Source organism: Vulpes lagopus, chromosome 6 (assembly GCF_018345385.1).
Source record: "Vulpes lagopus strain Blue_001 chromosome 6, ASM1834538v1, whole genome shotgun sequence".
In the NCBI taxonomy this organism is placed as follows: domain Eukaryota; kingdom Metazoa; phylum Chordata; class Mammalia; order Carnivora; family Canidae; genus Vulpes; species Vulpes lagopus.
In genome coordinates this window covers 78,343,194-78,365,420 of record NC_054829.1, presented here as the reverse complement: position 1 = coordinate 78,365,420, position 22,227 = coordinate 78,343,194, and the positions used below count along the sequence as shown (strand labels likewise).

At 40.1% G+C, this 22,227-nt stretch overlaps 1 protein-coding gene across 2 annotated transcripts in view; it reads right to left on the bottom strand.

The window, feature by feature from the left end:
* The window catches only part of FRAS1 (Fraser extracellular matrix complex subunit 1), a 429,868-nt gene that overhangs the window by 248,505 nt on the left and 159,136 nt on the right, over positions 1 to 22,227 (bottom strand). For both annotated transcript variants that reach the window (XR_005988333.1, XM_041758154.1), the window contains exons 5-9: positions 16,436 to 16,595; positions 13,665 to 13,798; positions 6,145 to 6,228; positions 4,389 to 4,490; positions 3,682 to 3,873 (exon numbers count right to left, since the gene is read on the bottom strand). Coding sequence is in view for 1 of the 2 variants with exons in the window: in XM_041758154.1 (XP_041614088.1) it covers positions 3,682 to 3,873; positions 4,389 to 4,490; positions 6,145 to 6,228; positions 13,665 to 13,798; positions 16,436 to 16,595 (672 nt within the window). In the remaining variant the exon portion in view is untranslated. The remainder of the gene's footprint in view (positions 1 to 3,681; positions 3,874 to 4,388; positions 4,491 to 6,144; positions 6,229 to 13,664; positions 13,799 to 16,435; positions 16,596 to 22,227) is intronic.

Below are 22,227 nucleotides of genomic sequence, written 5' to 3'. Positions count from 1 at the left end.
AATAATGTAAAATTGTGCAACAGAATAATCACAGTGATATTTTATGTTTAAAAACACTTGCACTAAAAATATATAAAATAAAAGCATCAGTTGTCTTGGATTGTAGCATGATGGGTGGATTTTTAAAGTCTCTTCTTCTTTTCTTGCGAATCAATTTTCTAAAATGAGTATGTATTATTTTAACGGAGGGAAATATAAACTTTTAAAAGAAATACAAAATTACATGATTGTAATGTTTTTATTGTAACTTTTTACAATGTCTAAAAACTGATTTCAAGAAGACAGAAGATGTGTATATATCACTGCCCATCAAAATGTCACGCCAATCAGAGGCCAGTGGAAAGCAGTGGATGCTATAGAGAGAGGGTGTATTTACATATAAATTGTTTTGCAGAAACATGACAAATCAGCTGGTAATACAGACCTAACCCAGAGACAGTGAAATCTGCTTTCAAAGCATATAAAGGGGTTTATATGCATGTAATCTAAGTTGCTTAAAACAATGTTTTAAAATGAGACAGAGTCCGTGAATTTCCATTAAAAGCAAAATGTGTGGATGCTCCTTGAATGCCCGCTATAGTACATAGAGACAAAACTGAAAATGGAGGCTGCATCATCCCAGGAAGGCAAGGAGGGTGGCTGCTCTGAGGCTTCAAACACTACTATAAATAAACAGCACGCCTTGCTGCAGGGGAACAAGGATTCAGTTTTGGTGAGGTAGGAAGTTGTAAATAGATATGCTATTTATAGAAGAAGCCTGGATGCTCCAAACTGCATCAGTTCACTGTGGTGGGGAACCTGTTCCAATTAGCATTTGATTTTTGCTTTGAGAAAAACTGTTTTGCCGAACAAAACTAATTCTTTTCTTTCTAAGAGGATTCTGCTGCCATAGGCCAGATGCAATTGCTAACCCCTCCCCACTGAATCACACTAACATCCCATCATCATAGCAAAGATGGTGTGATTCCACTAGCTTGACCATTGGAAAAGGAAACACTCTTATGAAGGAATCTTCCTCCACTGGAGAAGGGAAAGGCACTTCACACTTCTGGTGTGCCCACCCTCTTCCATGCATTTTACTAAAAGCTTCAGTCCTACCCCCCTCATCAGCACCATTCTATGCCTCATACATGAATGCAAGGTCCTTTAAAAAAAAAAAAGTAATTTGACTTCTCATCTGAATTCATGTTCAAAGTTAACATAAAATACAGAAAAAAATGAAAATCTTCATACTGTGCTATTTCACTATTGATGGATTTATGTTTCAATATCTAGGAAGTTCGTTAGACACATCAAAAACAAAGGCCGTGCCATTTTCTCCTTTTTTAACAAAGAAAAAATTATGTGCTGATTTCCATGCTACTCAGAACATTGTGGTTGATAACCAATGGGACCATTATTATAATGGTGAACCTGCACAGTTCTGTCTTTTCTAGAAGTTTATTTTTCTGCATCTTTGTGGATATACATATATTTAGACTTAATCTACCCTTGGGATGCCTGGGTGGCTCAGTGGTTGAATGTCTGCCTTTGGCTCAGGTCGTGATCCCAGGATCCTGGGATCAAGTCCCGCATCAGGCTCCCCACAGGGAGCCTGCTTCTCCCTCTCCCTATGTCTCTGCCACTTTCTGTGTCTCTCATGAATAAATAAATAAACTTCAACAACAACAACAACAATAACAACTCAATCTACCCTTGGTATCCAGGATTAGGAATCAAATGGCCTTGATATCCTAGGAAAGGGAGAAAGTGGGGTAGAACTGAATAAAAATATCAACAGCACACTTGTATGGCTCCCCTTGGCAGATGGTCATTTTCTCCAGATACTCCTAATGCATTTCATTCCTATTTCCATCACTGTTGATGCCACTGCATATTGCGATTTCTGTTGATGTATCTGACTTCCCCTCAAAGCCTGGGAACTCTTGAGATTAGGATGTGTCTTATTCATCTTTTTATCTCCAAGCTAAGCAGAAGTTAGGAATTTTGTACTCCAGGCGTTCACTGAGCTATTTACAGAAGTATGGCACAGAAAGAAGGTGGCTAAGGGATATTTTTGGTAAGAGTCAATTTTGGTTAAAATTTCACTTCGGCAGTGTTTAATGACTTCAACAACACTTGGAAACACAGATGTTACCTGGAAGACATTAGGTTAGTTAACTAAAGATGTGGAGGAATGGGCTAAAGACATTAGAACTCCTCAGTTCATAACAGAGGCTGGGGTGGGAGTGGGAAGCAGGCAGGGATGTGGGGTGATTGGACGGGAACCCGGCCCCCGCCACTTCCCTCAGCAGTTGCCCCCAACTTTTCCTAAAAGCAGAGAAGACCGCACACAGAGCCACAGGCAGGCGTCAGAGAGGACAGCAGGCACTTGGAAATGCATTAGCATTGGGGACCACGGGTCAAATCATTTTCTGTGAGTGAGACTCTTTGCTCAGACCTAACTGAAAGTAGGTGGCCAAGGGATCCACCCTGCCAGAATCACCTCTCCCACATTTTCCATAAACCCTAGGCTATTATTTGGCAAACTAAACCTTAGAAGATAAACCAGCATCCTCCCGGCAGTCTGGCAAGGCCAGGAAGCCCAGCCTCAGCCTGAGAAAGGGAAAAGAAAAAAGGGCCCTGACTGGGGTTTTTCTCATCTTTGTCCAACACTTCTGACTCCCCAGACATAAAGAAGGAAAAGAAATGAAAAGACATGTGAAGGAAATAAATCTGCAAAAAGCAAGACCCTCTTTACCTAAATACGTGTCAGCTCTGTCAAGACTCAGAAGTAGGAAGCAAAATGAAAAATCACCCTGTCTTTGACACCCATGTTTGAAAGGCTGTTCCTCCTCAGGCTTGGTGCTAAGAGAGCTGAGATGTGGGGGTGAAGAACTAGAAAGAAAAATGCCTTCACAGACATTTACTGCTTCAGATTTTGAGTTTCCCTCATCTACTCAAGTTCATAACCCTGCGGGAAATTGGTGGAGCGGATGGGAGTGGTGAGGGAGAAGGAGACAACTTTCAAAGCAATTTGTTTTGCAATGGGTCAAAATTGAGTTCAAAGAGGAAAAAAAAAAAAGCAATTTCCCTACAATATACATCTATAGTCCAAACAGAGGCTGCTTTGTTAGAAGCTTCTAGAAATTCTGCAGAAAGCAGAAGTCAACAGAGGTCAACCGAGTTAATTATTTAAGAGGCTCCCCTCCCCTCTCTTTAAAACAAAAACATTTTATTTTTTTCCCTGATTCACAGAAGCAACCTGCAGGTGCTGGCTCTCCTTCCTGCTAAATGCTGCCAGTAGGGCCTGCAACAGAGCTGGGCCATGGGAGCACCTGTGGACCTCTGTTTCACAACCACAGCAAGCTGGGCAGGCCGTCAGCCATGACGTCCAGCTGCGCTGACTGATAGGCTAATGTCCCATAGCATGTCCTTCCCTTTCATGTCTCTGGCGCAGGGTTTCCAATCGGACCAGATGCATGGAGAACTAAAAGCTCCAGGGAGCTGTTCCAAGTCAATCTGAACAAACAGTGACATTTATTTTAAACCACAGAATCTTTGTGCTAGAAGGCTCTGTGAAATGTGAGTGGTCAACCTGGTTGTAGCCTCTGCTGCCAAAAAGTAAGGAATAGGTGAGGGACCACCTTTCCCATTGAAGAGAACTGTTACAGTCCAAGTGGAAATGCTTTCGCTTCTTACCGGGGCACACTCCACTTTGGCACACTCCCCAGTCTGGCAGGTCACTTGGCCACGGTCACACATGCAGAACTCACAGGCTGAACCCTTCCACATTTCATCCCGGTACCGCACAATCCCATTGTGTGAGCAGCTTCCTGCAGGAGATACACACTCCTCACAGCATTCCCCATGACGATGAGCCCTTCTCTGATCCTGAAGAAACAAAGATGGCATGTAAAGGGAAGTTCTCAGGAGAGTTTGAAAACATCTGAGCCAATGAGGCAGAAGGACATAAAATGCCAACACTGTATGCTGCTCCTTTCCCTGCCTGCCCAAATTAACCCAGCTGAGGCAAGTCCCCTGTACCTTAGCCCTTCTTCCTAGAAAGCAGATCTTTCATACCTTTTTCTAATATTTCCTTTTTTAAAAAAATATTTTATTTATTTGACAGAGTGAGCATGAGAGCACAACCAGGTGGAGCAGCAGAGGGAGATGGAGAATCAGGCTCCCTGCTAAGCAGGGAGTCTGATGTGGAGCTCGATCCTAGGACCTTGGAATCATGACCTGAGCTGAAAGGAGATGCTTAAACTAAGCCACCCAGGTGCCCCTAATATTTCTGAATGTCATAAAACTTTTGATTCCCTCAAAAGACACAATGGACTTAGAAATGCATTTCTTAAATGACCCAGAATAAAGCTTTGAAAACCAAGCCATGCTGTCTCAAGTACCTTTTCACATCTTAGTGGGGGGCAGGCCTGTCTGTGGCACCTGACCTCACCCTGGTCACATATACACGTGGTACAGGCATTTTCATTCCACTGCTCACCATGCTGAATAAAGAAAGGACAAAGTGGAAAATCAAGTGTCACATACATCAAATAGAAACACAGGCACATAAGACACACAATTTTTTATTACAGTTTTTAACTGAGCCACATTGAATGTACTCCTGAGAAATGATAACAGTTAGGCAGTAACAGCAACTAAGAAAAAGTCAATAAATGTCCAAAGGGAGCTTTGCATTCGTTTTTATTCAACTGTATTCATTCCACAGATGTGTTAAGGGTCTGCTCTCTGCCAGGCACAAAGGGTCCCTGGAACATCATGATTAATAAGAAGACCCTGTTTCCTGCCTAATCAGTGCTCATTCTTGAGCTCTTTAGCTCTTCTTCTTTGGCAGGAGACCCAGCTCCTACAGCCACGTTCCCAGCTCCTCTTGCAGATAGGCAACGGCATTGTCCCAATCCTAACTGAGGAGACCTCAGGGGAAGTTTGCTAGAACAGTCTTTCTTTGGAGGTCAAAGAAAAGACTCTTCTCCCCGATAAAAGAAGAAAAGCCAACCCTTTTCCCCACCATCCTTTAGTAATGGTTGTGTGTGGATGAGCTAGTCTTGAGGTAGCCACCTTGGGGACATGAGGGAACAAGATGCAAAGCAAATGCCAACATGCTGCAAATGGCAAGATGGAAAGATGGGAAAAAGATCCTTAGATCCTTGAAGACATCATTAAGACCTGAGTTGATCAACCCTGTAACCACCCTACCTCTGGACTTCTTGTTATATGAGATTAAAAAATGTTTTCATTTTAACCACTTGTAGAGGAGTATTTCTGTTACTTGCAACCAAAAATATCACAATAGATATAAAGGCTATCTCTTCCAGTAGAAATTAATCTGGCACACATTGTATTGGACAACACAGATCTAGTACATACAAAAGTCCTTTCCCAATTAGTTATGTTCATTCGTGACATTCATTCCTTATTACCCAATTCCAGATTCTCTACTGAGAGTCATAATTCCAATTCCTATTTAGTCTTCTTTAGAGTGGCTGGCAAGCAAGGGAAGTAGTTGGGTGTATTTTTTGTATGTTCTTTGCTTTTGAATATTGTGACCTTAGTTTTGCCTCAGCTGGGTGTAGTCCTGAGACAGAACATTCATTCATTCATTCAATTTGTTGAACACATTTTTCATTTGGCACCTATTATGTGTTAGGCACAGTTATCTAGACTGTTCCAATAGTACTTTCAAGTATGCAGGTTCCACCACCATTAACTTCTCCCCTCCCTTCACTCAGTCCCCTGTCACCCCCATGCCTCCCCCCACAGTGTAAGGCAGAGGGAAGCTGTCTCTGGATATGAACCAAGCAGAGAGACATTCCCAGGGCCTCCAGCCTAAGTGTAAACTGAATAGTAACCAGGATAGTCCTTTTTTTTTCCTTCGAGACGTGTAAACAGTAAGTTCAACAAGGTTCGTGAACCAGGTGCGGCCTGCCAGCACATTCCTTTATATTTCTAATCCCCTTCAATTTAATTTTTTCATAAAGCCTCACCACAAAGAGAAGAAAAAAAGCTGTTTATATACTGAGTTACTAATCTTGGCAAAGACTCAGACAAGAGGGTGGGGAAATATGGTGGTTGGAAGGACAGAGGGCATATGTGTGAGACATCTGTCAAAACATCTACAGGGGGTACATCATAGGTTACCTCATACACTTGGCCAGATGCAGAGCAGGATTGGGAAGAGCACTGTGGGCAACATTTTCCAGGAACTCGGACTATAGCTTCATCCTTACGTCCAAAAAAGGAACAATCCATTAAAAGGAGACATTAATAAAACCCACAACAGTAGGAAAATTTCATTCATAGCCAATTCAATCATGTTCTTCAAGCATCCATAAATAGCAATTTCCTCTCATTTAGCATTTATTAGTCATCCAGTGCTTTGATAAGAATTAGCACTTACAAAGTAAGTGTGCCTCTTAAGAGGTCTGCACACTCAAGTCCTATCCTTTTCTAAGAGCAAACAAAAGCACAAATAATAACAATAAAAGGGATGCCTGGGTGGCTCAGTGGTTAAAACGTCTGCCTGCAGTTCAGGGCATGATCCTGGAGTCCCGGCATAGAGTCCCACATCAGGCTCCCTGCAGGGAGCCTGCTTCTCCCTCTGCCTGTGTCTCTGCATCTCTCTCTCTCTCTCTCTCTGTCTCTCAAGGATAAATAAACAAAATATATTTTTAAAAATAACAGTAAAAATAGTACTTAGTGTTTGCCAGCCACTGTTTTATTTATTTATTTATTTATTTATTTATTTATTTATTTATTTATTTTAAAGATTTCTTTCTTTATCATAGACACAGAGAGAGACAGAGAGAGAGAGGCAGAGACACAGGAGGAGGGAGAAGCAGGCTCCATGCCGGGAGCCTGATGTGGGACTCGATCCCGGGACTCCAGGATCACGCCCTGGGCCAAAGGCAGCCGCTAAACCGCTGAGCCACCCAGGGATCCTTGCCAGCCACTATTTTAACGCTTTATATGACCCTATGAAGTACATGTTCTTATCCCTGCTTTACACACAAGAAAAGTAAAGACCAGAGAGGTTTTGTGACTTGTACAAGGTCACATAGCTGACCTGACAATGACAAATGGTTGGAAGGAGACTGTAGGGCACCAGCCATACCAGTACTTAAGAACACTTAAACTCTTGTTGAGTTACTGCTAAACTCGGAATGAAGGTATTCCTCTCTTGATAACCTACTTCACTATTCTTGTGCATCTTTATGTGAATGCACATTTACACATATGCATTAGGGGGTTCCTTAACATGAAAAAAAATCGTATTCCTAGGTATTTGGGAATATGGACAAAGTGGGTGACAGAGACTAAATGCCCAAAGAACCCCCATGCCCTCTCTCTACTTCTCCCCTCTACCACTCCCACTCCCAGAATATCAGACCCTTTGTCTCTGCTACCCTGTAAATAACTTTCACAGCAACTGTCCCCTCATTAATGCCAAAGAGTCAGCTTCTCACTTTGACTTATCACTATACCCTTTTGAATGGGAAGAGGGTAGACAAATTAAAGGCAGAGCAAGGAGGATTATAATAAGTTTTAAGGACTAAGAAGTGGTTTATTTTACATAGAAGACACCTCCTGAACAATTACCTTCACTTTCTCTTACAAGAAGCAGAAAATGAGATTTTATTATTGTGGTTGCCTCGGAACTCATTCTGAAAAGAAAAAGGTGGCCAAAGTACTTGGGTCAGGGAGGTGGTCAAGGAGATTCAAGTTTTCTTGGACAGTTCTAGTTATACCTCAATAGTTCTTTAGCCTAACTATATATGATCAGTTAGATTAATGCATTACTATCTAATAGGGATTTATTTCAAACAACTGAATCATTGGGATTAAATTGACAATTAGTTTCTTGTTTTAGATTATTTTACTTCTTTATTCTTCTATGTGAAAAATATTATAGCCCCTGATATTTAATAGAGTATGTGAAAATTGGACACGTAATGAAATCCTTAAGCATTTCTCAACCTTAGAGCTCTTCGCTTAATGAAATTTCAGTGAGAAAGTAAAATAAAGGTACATTTGATGTACTATTCAGTAATTGTATTGTAGTAAGCAAAAGGACTTACACAATGCTTGGTAAACAGGGAACAGATGTCATGATCACAAATCTTTTTTTTTTTTTTAATTTTTTTTTTTTTTAATTTTTATTTATTTATGATAGTCACAGAGAGAGAGAGAGAGGCAGAGACATAGGCAGAGGGAGAAGCAGGCTCCATGCACCGGGAGCCTGATGTGGGACTCGATCCCGGGTCTCCAGGATCGCGCCCTGGGCCAAAGACAAGCGCCAAACCGCTGCGCCACCCAGGGATCCCGATCACAAATCTTAAATCAGCAGAGTTAGTACCAGTCTATCTTAACCAACACAGACTAGACCCAAGTATGGTAGCAGAGTCAACTTGAGAGCATGGGGGGAGCATTACTTGTAGCAAGTAATTCCTTGGTACAAGGAAAACCAAGCTTTCTAATTCCTACTGGCAATACCTAATTATATATTTTACTGATGGGAACAGAATCTTTATTCACCAATCCAAGAAGGGCAGGAAGGAAAAGCTTTTTTTTTTTTTGAAGATTTTATTTATTTATCCATGAGAGACACGGAGAGAGAGTCAGAGACACAGGCAGAGGGAGAAGCAGGCTCCATGCAGGGAGCCTGATGTGGGACTCAATCCCGGGACTCCAGGATCACGCCCTGGGCTGAAGGCAGCCGCTCAACCGCTGAGCCACCCAGGTGTCCCAGGAAAGGCATTTAAAGAGAAAATATCCCAGGATTTAGGAGAACTACCTAAACGGCAAGACCTCACCGGGCTGGTGCTTCATAAGCAAGACTAGAGATATAAATAAGAAGATGAACAGCAAAGCGGGTCAGAAAAATGGGAAAGACTATTTAACAGTCCATTTTGTTGCTGTCATATATTTGAACCATATCATTCTGGGCTATGTAGATTTTGCCCTTCCAAACGTATAGTCTACACAGGGGCCAGTCAACTATGGACCATGCGCCAAATCCAGCCTACCACCTGTTTCCATAAACTTTTACTGCAATGCAGCCACATCCACTCATTTACGTATTATCTGTGGCTGTTTTTGTGCTATAATGGCAGAGTTGAGTAGTTCTTTCAACTGAACAGCACACAAAGCTGAAAATATTCACTATCTTGCTCTGTACAGAAAAAGTTTGCCAACTCCAGGTCTAACATGGCACCCTTAGTAAACTCAGGAATTTAAAAATATATATATGATTAATGTTATTACAATTTAGGGTAGAACTACCATTAAGGATATACTTAATTATGGTTTTTCATGTTCCTTAAATAAAAATACTTATGATAAAAATTTAATGGTGTATTATAGCTAACAGCTCTTGACAGAATATGCTCCCACTATGATACCTCTACAGGTATAGAAAGAGATTAAAATTTCACCACCAAAAAGTAACACAGCCAACCTCTACCACTGCTAAGAAGTCCCATTGAACATAAGATATTCTACGACCTTTCTTTGCTGTGTAAACCTAAATAGATATAAAAACCATCATTCTGCCTAATTCTCTGCCTTTCTATATCTAACACAACCCAGATTCATCCCTCTGGTGTGTGGTCACTATCTTTTGAGGTGGTCAGAGTACCAGCCCTCACCTTCCTCAATATCTTTCTTTCTACACCTAATCAGAGCCCATAATTTAAAAATGGAAAAAAGAGTGGGAAGTATGTATGTTGGAGGAGGTAGAGGGAGTAATAAAAAGTTGGGGGATAGGATGGTGCCTCAAGTGATAAAGCACATGGTCACCTAGAGAGAAGGAGAGAGTCTTTGCAGTGGTACAAACTGGAGATTAGTTTTTGTTTCATGTGCTCAGAACGTAAGATGGTTGGGCTATGGAGGTAAGGAAAAGATCCAATCTCAGTACAATAGAGCTACACTAACTGAAAATCCACCAGCCCCTCGGACAAAGAGATATGCACATTTCTTAGCATTTGGCTACAGATCCAAAAAGGGGAGTTAGCCAACGGTAGGAGATTTACCCTCTCAGCTTTCAAACAGTGGGTATGGACAGATTTCTCTTGATCAAGGATGAGTAAACAGAAGGAAAGGAACTTGGGAAAAACCCTGAAGAGCTAGCAAAACTAAAAATGTTCTAAAGATTCAGAGAAAGGCAAATTTCTAAGAGCTACATACTATAGTAACTAAAAGAAAATATTCAAAAGCTATTTTGCAACTTCAGTAAGATGCACGAAGATGCAGTCTTTATTAAACAGAAGCAAGAAGCAATAAAAAAGAATAAGTATTAGGATAAAAAACCTAGATGAACGAAAGAGAAGAAAAATAAGGAAGATTTAAAAGAAAATCAAAGTGAAATAGTCAAAATCAATACTAGAAGTTGTAAATACAAACTCAAGAAGCTCTCTCCATATGAAGAGGAAAGAAACAAAATGATGAGAGAGAACATGATTGATAATGAGGGGGAAAGAGAGGGGAGTAATCTAAGAATCATAAGTATTGCTGGAGAAATGAGAAAAATTGGAATGAATATGATTAAATTAAAGCCATAACTGAAGAAAGCATTTTAAAACCTGGAATATAGACTGAAAGGGCTTGACCATATTCTAGGTAATAAGGGTAAAAAGACACCTCACCTAGAAATGTCCTGAAAAATGTTTCATTTTTAAAGATAAGGAAACATCCTGCAAGAATCCAACAAAGGAAACTAGATGAACACAATGGAATAGAAAAGAGACCTCAGAGTTCTCCATGGCACTAAATTTCAGGGTTCAGTGGAAAGGAGCCCACAGAGTTGGGATGTGAGGAAATGATAATTGCCCCCAATTTTTGAGCCCCAAATTTTGAGATACATAAACAAGAAGAAAATAATTCTCAAACACTTAGTGGCTCAGAAGACATCCAATCTTTTATCTTTCTTGAAAGAACACCCAAAGATGAAATTCAACCTACTCAGATTCATCAACATGGGGAATGAGAAAAATTACAGTAAAAAAATTGGTGGTAACATCATCAGGAACAACACTTATCGATAATGAGCCTACAAAAATGTGGATGGGCTAGGGCTCTGTTCAAGGCATCTGGACAAAAGTTGAAAGCAAACAATTTCAGTATGAATTTAAATCCTTCCTTAAGGGAAAAACACCCATTTGAACATAAGAAATTACTCCTTTTGTCAGAAATTATCACCAACTTCTAAAATGTGATTATAACTATGAAAAAAAAACCAAATATATCCACATTTGCCTACAAAAAATTTGGAATAAATTACCAAGAAAAGCTGGTGTTTTTGAATGGATGATCATTTTCTGCTTTTCTGCCTTTCCAAACTTTCCTTAATAAGTACAGATTCCTTTTACAATTTAAAAGAAAAAGAAAAACACTTACCTTAAAAATCAGTTTTTTTTCTATAGCTCAAGTCCTGGAAATACATTTCTTCTGGTGAACTTTTGTGTTGTGTTTTTAATATTTAATGAGTTGATGCATACAAAATACTTGCAGTCGTGTTCAATGCTATTAGTAACTATTGTTTTTGTGATTATTACTATACATAAATGCTATGTAACTCATCATTTTGGAAGGTTATCTAGCTAATAGTTAAAAAATATGTCAGGTGTGGTCTGTTGAAGTGATGCAGAACTGCCTAGGTGAGAAGTACTGACTGATACTTCCTAACTGTGGTACCTTATGGAAGTTACTTAAGCTCTATGTACCTCAGTTTTATGTACTGGCAAGAGGAAATGATAATAATAGCTCTTAATAGGATTGTTATGAGAATTACAAAGCTCTGAAAATTAATGATTGCCGCATAATAAGTGCAAAAAATGTGGTGATGGTGATGACAGAGATGATAGATGGTAGACAGTGGTGATGGTATTTCCATCAAAAGTCTAAACTTTTTAACACCCCTTTTTAATACCCATTGATACCATCAGAACATCCAATATTTAATAATGATATTAATTCAAGAAAGATATTTCTAAATAATCTAAGAGTTTATTTTTTTAACATGTCATAGTAAAAATATAAACTTAATGATGCAAGAGTGATTAAAATCAATCTATTTTCAAGACCTTAGAATGTTTGCACATCAACTAGCTCTGAAGTATGGTACCAAATTTCATCTTTTAAATTAATTATGTATATCAATGCAAACTATATGTGAGTAAATGTTTGAAGCTAGAGTTTATATTTAGTGTTTTTATTTTTTAAATTTGTTTTAAAGATTTATTTGAGAGAGAAAGAGCATGTGTGCATGTGTGGGGTGGGGTTGGGGATGGTCAGAGGGAGAGAATCCTCAAGCAGACTCACTGCTGAGCACAGAGCCTGACACAGAGCTGGATCCAAGGACCCTGAGATCATGACCTAAGCCAAAATCAAGAGTCCCACACTCAACTGACTGAGCCACCCAGGTGCCCCACTATATAATGTTTTTAAAAATGGGAACTAGTACTTTCAATTACTTCAGTATCTATCCCCCTAACATGAAGTCCATTAAGGTTACAAAGATTTAAAGCAGAAGACACACAAAGTGGTCCTCCTTGCCTCCTGCTTTCCTTATTGCAATTGTGGCAAACTGTTTAATTACACTTCATACACAAGGGGATTGAATCCTAGAAAGTGCTAAATCAAAATTCCGCAACCTTATAGTGTCCCCTGAATGTGAGATACTATACAACTCTACAGAGAAGCTCATTTGTAATCTTAGCACTGGGAGAAGACTTCGTGATGAACTAGGAGATGTGACATGAGTGCAGTAGTTGCAGTAGTGTAGGTAATACAATCTAACTTTTCAATTAGATACATTTTCCCTTTATTTGGCATTTAGCATTTCTGTCTAATTGCCTTTTGTCTGCCTTTAAAAATATTGCCCAATTGTCACAATATGCCATGTTATTGATTTTGTTTTATTTGACACAAAGTACTGTTCTGTATCAACTGAATGCTGGCTTCCAGCTTTTCCTTAAGATCAAAAATGAGCTATTTTTCGACTGGAGGCAAACTCCTTTCATGGTTATCTGTCAACTGCCACAGAACAGCCATAGAAACCTCTGGAAGAGTAAAAACTATAAAGTATCATGTATACCACATTTATTTGCCATTGATTTTCTCTTCTGAATTTATGGGAAGAGTCTAATGTTTTGAAATTCTGATGAACTTTAAATGAGGAACAAAATCCACTATTTTTTAAAGCTCTCCAAGAGAAAATCTGAATAATGTGAATCATTATTTTATAATTAAAAAATGTACATCTGGATAATCATGTTCAAAGACACACTTATGTCTTAAAAAGCAAGATTATACCTATGCATTGAGAAACAATACCTGATCATATTACTGACTTTTCCAGATGTTTAGCTTGAGATTTTTGCAACATCTGCAACTGGAGCTGGTGGCTTCTTTGCATGTACATCCAAGGCTCACTTTCATTACATAACAATTAGCTTAAATGGCTGGTATTAGACCTATCTGTAGCTTCCAAGGGTAAATGTCTCAGGGGTGATCTCCAAAAGTATAAGGAAAACAAAACAGCCTTTGCTTCTTGTTCCTAGTACTTTCAAAAGACTGCCTGACAACCCCAGAAGAGGCTCCAAGTTCCCAAACAATGAAGTTAATAGTCTATGAAGGATCCATTTGCAGGCTGTCTTCCTTACCTCATTACAAAACAGAGGTTGACAATGAGCTATAAAGCACTGGGTGACCCCATTTCTACACACACATTTGGCACACCGACTCAATGGCCAGTCTTCCCCATCCTGGAATACACGGCCTTCATAGGAACAAGATTCTGAAAGGTAAGAAAAATAAAGATTACTGGGGTGACTGCACTTGCTGATCTCAGGGCTGACTCCAGGTATGTGTGCGCAGTCACATAGGAGGACCCTGTGGCTGGGGGCTCATATTTGGGGCTTAACACTCTGTAGTCACTATATGGAGGTTTTGGGGGTTTTTGTTTGTTTGTTTTGTTTCATTTTGTTTTTAGAGCGGAGAGAGAATCCCAAGTAGGCCTCATGCCCAACATGGAGCCTGATGCAGGGCTCCATCTCACAACCCTAGGATCATGAGTGAGCTGAAATCAAGAGTCAGATGCTTAACCAACTGAGGAATCCAGGCGCCCCCACTGTATGGAGTTCTTAATAACTTTCTGAGTTTTATATGTGAAGTCTCGTGAGACAACATAATATGTGCTGGGGAGCCTCAGCTCATGCATGGTCCCTCATTCCACTGCCTCCTTGCCTTCTTGAGATGGGTTTCTTGAGATGGGTTTTTTGCTCCCAAACCCATACCCAGTTGATGTGGAGAACAAAGGCAAAAGAAACGTAGGGGGGAAAAAATGAAATTTCTTTTGCAGCCCATTGACAAGTACTTAAGACAGGCAGGGAAACTTTGCTTCAGGAACTCAACTGCCTCAATGTTAATACTTTGCTAGAGGCAAAAGGTAGTCTTAGCTTGACATTAGCCCAACCCCCAGGATCCTATAAGTCTTCTTTAACATATAAAAATCCCTTTGGAAACTTCCTTTATCTTTACCTGGTATGCATCTGGATGGTCTCAGGATTAAAGTAGTACTAGACAGTAGTAAATGACCTATCTCTAACAGCAGCTAGCACTTCAAGATCCTGGAAACCTTACTTCCAAAATTCCCTACAGATTTACACTATCCCTAACCCCCTCCCAACTTGAAAGTATATAATCAGTCATTCCTTACAACCTCATTGCAGCTTTCTGCCCATGGTCCTCTCCTGCGCTTTAATAAAACCACCTTTTTTGCACTGAAGATATCTCAAGAATTCTCTCTTGACCACTTGCTGCCAGACCCCAAAATTTCACATCACAGTGAACACTGCCACCCTCTACCCACATCAGGGACCTGGATGCAAGTACCAGGAGAATGCATGTACCCTAAGCAACAAGTAGCAGGATGGGGTATGGGGTGCCTGTGGGGTCTCCATCCACCCGGTGAGTAGCCCCATGCCTGAAGCAGTATGACATTAAATAGCAAATTAAAAACGTGACAGTTGAAAAAAACCACAAAAGAATAGAAGTGGTTTCCTCCTACGCACTGCCTTTTAAACAAGGGGCCATGCATTCTCATTTTGCACCTAGCAAATTATAAAGTTGGCCCTGGCTGATCCTCCATTCTCTCCAGGCAAAATGTTTCCAGTATGTCTTTTTCTTGGAGGCCAAGGAAGAAGCCTCTTAAAGTGCAAGAAAGGATCCCACAATCTCAGCCAACCTACTGCCACCCCCAAACTCTGTTGTTCAAGTATTTTTACTTGCAGGATTATTTGGCTCAGAGCAGCTGTCAGTCCTCTTCTGGAGAAATGCGTAAAGCAAGCATTGTACTTCCATTGTTTTCCTACGCATACTTTTCAATCTCTGTAACCTTTCTCCAGAGTAAAGGAATGCCAGGAATGGAATAACTGGGGATCAGAATGAGGCTGGGGTGCCTGGATGGCTCAATTGGTTGAACATCCAACTCTTGATTTTGCCTCAGGTCCTGATCTCAGGATAGTGAGACCAAGTCCTGTGTTCGGCTGCACTGGGTGTAAAGCCTGCTGGAATTCTCTCTCATTATCACCCTCTGCCCACTTCCTCTCCTCCCTCAAAATAATAAAAATAATTTTAAAATAAAATTAATTAAAACCATAAAAAGGAAATGCAAAATAGAGCATAGCTTCCAGGTATTATTAAATAAAAGAATAATTTTAATCATTAAGTGCCAAGAGAGGATATAATGCAGCAATGACAATAATCTGTATTTATCGCAAAGTATCTACTACTACTGAGTTATAAAAATAGAGGGGGACATATATCCCTAAAATGTAATAAAAGAAGTACTTGCACCAAGCACAGATTCCAAAGAAAGGGCCTGGAGGTGTGTCCTTGGCTTGCTGAATGAGGCCTCCAATTGTAGGCAGACATAATCTCCACAGTGAGCATAGAGACAAATGAAAGATCTGTTTCCTGCTCTGTGTGTCTTGGAGAAAGAAATTATGTCATCTCAAAGACCAACCAGCAGAATTAGTGCTAGTGATGCTACATGGAGAAGTGATTTGTTCATTCTGTCTCTGCCAAGATACAAGAACTATCTAAGCCTTATGGAATCACATCATCAAAGAATCTTGTTCCTCCTCCCTTTGCTTCTCAGGAGCAGGGAAAGCAAAGGGATGCATCTGGCCAGCACAAAATAAATAAATCAGAGACTTGCAGAATCCCAAATTTGGAATGGAGCTTCAAGATCTGTTTCAACCTCACTCTCTGCAACAGTGCTTCTGCCAAGTGCAAGGCTCCAACTTGGTCCAATAAGGAATGGGGCTAGGGATATTTGAGCCACAGTGAGCAAGAAAGAGAAAAGTTGGGATGTCAGCAGGTAAACCTCAGAGGCAAAGAGCGTCTCAGCCTTCTACAAGTTGATACTCACTCCCAGGGCCCACACACACTGGGCAGCAGCTTCCTTCAGGGATGGATTCCAGCTCCTGTGGTCCACACGATAGCGGTGGGCATGGCTGGGGGGTGCATCGGACTTCCCCGTGAGTACAAGAGCACACACTGCACGGGGGGTAGGCCCACTCTGTCCCATGCTGGGTGTTGGGGAGAAAAGAAAAAGGAGGCTATTGTCAGAATATAGTTTTCATTTGACCAAACAGAAACAAACCTCTAACACAAATCAAGGGATAGTGCTCAGGAGAGATGGAGATGAGATGGAGATGGAGATGGAGATGGAGATGGAGATGGAGATGGAGATGGAGATGGAGATGGAGATGGAGATGAGATGAGATGAGATGAGATGAGATGAGATGGAGGAGAGATGGAAGGCAGCTCTAGGCTTACAAGACTAGGATTTACAACGTCCTGAGTTGTAAAACTTAAATTAAAAAACTGAATTTTCTTTTCTTTTCTTTTTAGTATTCCTAAGATTTATTTTTGAAAATTTCAGAAAAACACAGAAAGAAAATAAAAAGCATGCCAACTCCAATCACTTAAAAAATTCTATAAAGCCTACAGTAATAGGGACACCTAGGTGGCTCAGCAGTTGAGCATCTGCCTTTGGTTCAGGGTGTGATCCTGGGGTCCTGGGATTGAGTCCTGCATTGGATTCCCTGCATGGAGCCTGCTTCTCCCTCTGCCTGTGTCTCTGCCTCTAATGAATAAATAAATAAATAATCTTTTTTAAAAAAAAAGCCTACGGTAATATATACACACACATGTATCCTGAATTCTTTATAACGGTCCTTTTGTTTTCAATAGCTCTCACTTCGATCCTCTTCCTTCCTTTTTCCCTCCTCCCCCCCTTTCTTTCTGCCTTACTTTTTACACTGATTAGTTCCCATATTCCTCTTTTCTTCTCCTTCCTTCTCCGGCCCCCATCTTACTCTCTCCTGTTCCAATGATCTCCTGGTCCTGGGGGAAAGTATGATAGCCAACCAGTTCTCCCACAAACCACAGAGCGAACTCAGAGCCCATTTATACACACAGAATGTCGCTAATCTGCTTTAGGCTGGGTACGACCTTCCCAAAGCTAGCACTGTATCAGTGATTTAACAGATCCTTGTTTTGAGTTATATGACTTACTATCAAAAATATTTAAATGAGCAAGAGGGGGATGAACCCTGAATGTAAAGAGCTAAAGATATGTTGACTGCTGAGGGAAGTTGCTGTCAAAATATGTTATGTGGGGATCCCTGGGTGGCGCAGCGGTTTAGTGCCTGCCTTTGGCCCAGGGTGTGATCCTGGAGACCCGGGATCGAATCCCACATCGGGCTCCCGCTGCATGGAGCCTGCTTCTCCCTCTGCCTATGTCTCTGCCTCTCTCTCTGTGACTATCATAAATAAATAAAAAATTTTTTAAAAAAATCCCTAGGTTGATTTAAAACAAAAAAACAAACAAAAAAAATATGTTATGTTCTCAAAGGCAGAATGGAATAATAGTGGCCTTTTGCAAGACATAGTGGGGGGAATAATAAGCCTAATGAATGAAATTTTCCTCTTTTGACATTTTCTTAAGTATACTGGAAACTGCTATCCTTTGCCTATATTAAATGTAGCATATGATGATAACTGATCCAGCCCAAATCATATATAGATTTCTATTAAAAATATCACACATTCCAGGTGCCCAATCACCTAAATATAATCTGAGGATTACAACTGTGTCGACTGAGAAGCACAGAAAATCAATGTCTTCTTGCTTCTCCTCAAGCCAGAGTCCAGAATGGCTATTCATCTCTCTCAAACACAAAAGAACTATCTTACCTAAACAAGTCAGTACCCCATTATTCTGCTAATTACAACCAAGTTGCAAGGATGCCAAGTCTGACATTCTGGAATTAATAATAACCTGTACTATTATTATAATAATGGTAGTAATAGGTAAGTCACAACCATCCAATTATTTGGGAACTGAGTCCTCACCTCTTTATCACAAAGATTACTTTCTTCTAGGTGGACTACTGAAGCACAAGAGAAAAATAATGCCAAGTATGCATGGAGCCAGATGAACTGAGGGTCTCCTTGGAGGTTCCCAGCTCAGCTCTCCCTGCTTTGGGAACTGTGAGTGACTTTCTAAATCTCAGATTCCTGGCCTGAAAAATTAAAATGGTATGACAACATTCCCTTCACTGGGTTATTATAAGGATAAATGAGGTAGTTTGTTAAAAAGCGAGCAAGGGGGGAGGGTGGCAGGTAGAGGATGCTCAATCCTCTCTCTTCTTTCCACTGCATTGAGTTTACGGCCTTCAAGCCTATATGCCATCTGTGACTATAGGAATGGACATAATATCAAGGCCAAGTCTTCTACCACCAATTTTAACTTCTGCTATAACTAACTATAAAATTTCAAATTTAGTACAGCATATAAATGGGCAAGCCCCCAACATGGTAATAAACTATTGACTGATATAAGAGAGGAAGTAATTGACCTTTATACTTTGAAAAGCCTAAGCATAAAAGCAAAGAAAGAAACTGTAAGAGAAAATGTGATAGGTTCTAAGTTGAAATTATAAAAGTCTGTGAAAAATACATTATAAAGTTAAAAGACAAATGACAAACTAATAAAAATTACAAATTATATTAATCAGAACTAAGCTCTATGATGTAAAAGCATTTACAAGCAATAAGTAAAAAAAATCCAACAGAAAAATAACAATAAGCTTATAGAATATTAACATTATTAATTTCAAAGAAAGATTAATTAAAATAAAATTGAATAACACTTCTTCATATCAGATATGGGGAAGTTTTCAAAATTCCTAGTCATGTTGATGAAGCTACAGTGGAGTGGGATTTTCTCCTTCATAAAGCTTTCCCTCTCTACAGCACCTGGGATACTCAGCTATGTGGGGCCTAACCAAGGAAACCATACTTCAAAAAGAGGCTACAGGGGATCCCTGGGTGGCGCAGCGGTTTGGCGCCTGCCTTTGGCCCAGGGCGCGATCCTGGAGACCCGGGATCGAATCCCACGTCGGGCTCCCGGTGCATGGAGCCTGCTTCTCCCTCTGCCTGTGTCTCTGCCTCTCTCTCTCTCTCTGTGACTATCATAAATAAATAAAAAAATTAAAAAAAAAAAAAGAGGCTACAATACCCGTGATACTCCCACTGGATTTCTCATTAGACAGAGACAACTTAAAATTGAATTTTAATGACTACAGATGTCACAGCTTCAATACTCAAAATCTTTAAATGCTTTGACCTACTAATTCCAATTTAAGAAGTTATCTGAAGAAAATGATCAATGATACATGCAAAAAGTTTAAATACAAGGAACTCCATTACACTGTTCTTTATTGCAAAGTTGGAAATATTCTCATGAAAGTTAGAAACTACCCAAATGCCTAATAATAGGAAATCATGTTGTCCAAGGGTGTACCAGGGAATAATTCACAACATGTTATATTAAAAAGATATAAACTGCACACACAGTGTAAATACATAGAGCTCTACACATCTATTCATCTCTACTACTACTGCCTCTCCAAAAAACTGAGAAAACAGCAGTGATTTTCATAGTTTGGGAATTACCAGTGATTTTTTTTCTGCTGGTACACTTTTTTAGTTTTTGAATTTTCACCATAAACATATTTTAACTTTTGGCATCAAAAGGCAAATTACTGCTTAAAATATCAAATAAGGGATGCCTGGGCAGCTCAGCGGTTGAGCGTCTGCCTTTGGCTAAGGGCCTGATCTCCGGGTCCCAGGACTGAGTCCTGCATCGGGCTTCCTTTATGGAGCCTGCCTCTCCCTCTGCCTGTGTGTGTGTGTGTGTGTGTGTGTGTGTGTGTGTCTCATGAATAAATAAAATCTTTAAAAAAAAATAAAGTATCAAATGAATCATTCGATGTCTTAAAGTAAAATGCGAATGCTGCATATGAAACAGCTTAAAGTGAACTTTCTTATTCTATTAAAAGTTAGGAGGTTGCTTCTAAGCATCTTGACATTTCACTTCATTAAAACAAGAGCTTGGGGCAGCCCAGGTGGCTCAGGAGTTTAGCGCTGCCCTCAGCCCAGGGGGTGATCCTGGAGACCTGGGATCAACGGAGTCCTACATCAGGCTCCCTGCATGAAGCCTGCTTCTCCCTCTGCCTGTGTCCCTGAGTCACTCTCTCTCTCTCTCTCTCTCTCTCTGTCTCCCATGAATAAATAAATAAAATCTTTAAAAAAAAAAATTGCAATCACACCACTTTCAGACAGAGGTCACAAAAGTGAATTACAATAACAACCTGTCAATCACCAAAATTTTTTCATCTGTAAAAATGAGAGGGCTGTGTTAATTTCTTCAGTACCTTCAAGCACTCTAATGATGTGAATCTATTATGTAACTCAAGAGACACAAAATGAGGCAGGACTTCACAATAAGCTTCACAATAAGCTTGAAAATTATGGGAATAATGACAAACATTTGGTAGGGGGTTTCCAATGCTTGATGTCAAAGCCACAGAGGGTCAGATGTTGATCCAAAATGCACAGAGTGATGGAGACAAATTGTCCCACTGCTCTCTTGGGAAAAAGTCACATAAGTCCCTAGTGATGCTGCTGTCAGCAGAGGGAGACTAGAAATCAAGGGGTTTGGCACATGTTGACATATATAATTTTAGTGTAATAGCAATAATTATATATAATATATATATAATTTCCTAGTGTTCTCTATACTCATTTACAAAAGCCTTATTGTTTATAAACACTGTAGCAGCAAAGAGAGCTTTGTAAAGTCAAGGAATAATAAATAAACACAGTAATGCTCCCAGATCTGGTTTTAGCTGTGTCATCCTAACTTCATTAATACCTTTTGAAAATACGAAATTTTGACTTGGGACAAAAGTGCATTCTGCAGACAACACTTTCAATATGTTCTTCTGCATAGCCAACTAATAAGTCAGCCTGGCTGTTGACATAAATCCAAAGGAAAGATAAGGTCATAAAGTATTTGCCTGGCTTGTTGATGGAACAATAAAATAATTTTTCTTTGTATAATTTGTTCCTGTTACGAAGTTATAGATTCAGAATACTAACTATCTGGGAACGTTGAGTGCATATTATAATTACATCCTCTACTTTGAAGAGAACAAGGCTGTGGAATTCAATATTCATTTCTACCTTCACACACACAAATTAGTGTTCCTTTTAGCTTCCCAGACAGGCAAAGCGAGCAGCCCTCTCCCTCTGTGCTCCTTCATTCAATTGAATGTGGGCACTAGGGCATTACCGCTTGCCACTTTCTTTTTCAGGGACGCACTATCTTCTCAGACCTGACATTATCTGGTGAAGGGATTAAATTAGTAAAGAAAGAAAGGGGACTGATGGTCCTTTTCCCTCCCTTTCACAAGCTAATTTGTGGGGCAAAGAACAAGGAAAGCATTCCAACACTCTCTAGGAAAACATATTTCAGGTTTGTCTCCCTGAATGTTTGGCAAGGCTGGGCAGAGATCCAAACACTAATTTGAAGGGACAGCTTTGGGGAGGTCATGGATGAAATAGTCCCCCAAGTGCTGGCTGTTATAAACCCATGTAAGACTCTCAAATAACCTGGAGGCAGCCAAAAGGCTCAAGTGTTTTCCTAAATTCCAGGGAAGATGTCGGGACTTGTCTTGACTCGTTAGAATACCAGTTGTATAAGATGCTGTCTATCCTGCAAGCAAAGGCAGTCCTCTGGTGAGGCTATACCAATTCATTAAAGGGTGGCCTTCTGGAGCTGCCCCGTGTTGGACACATCCTTTACTT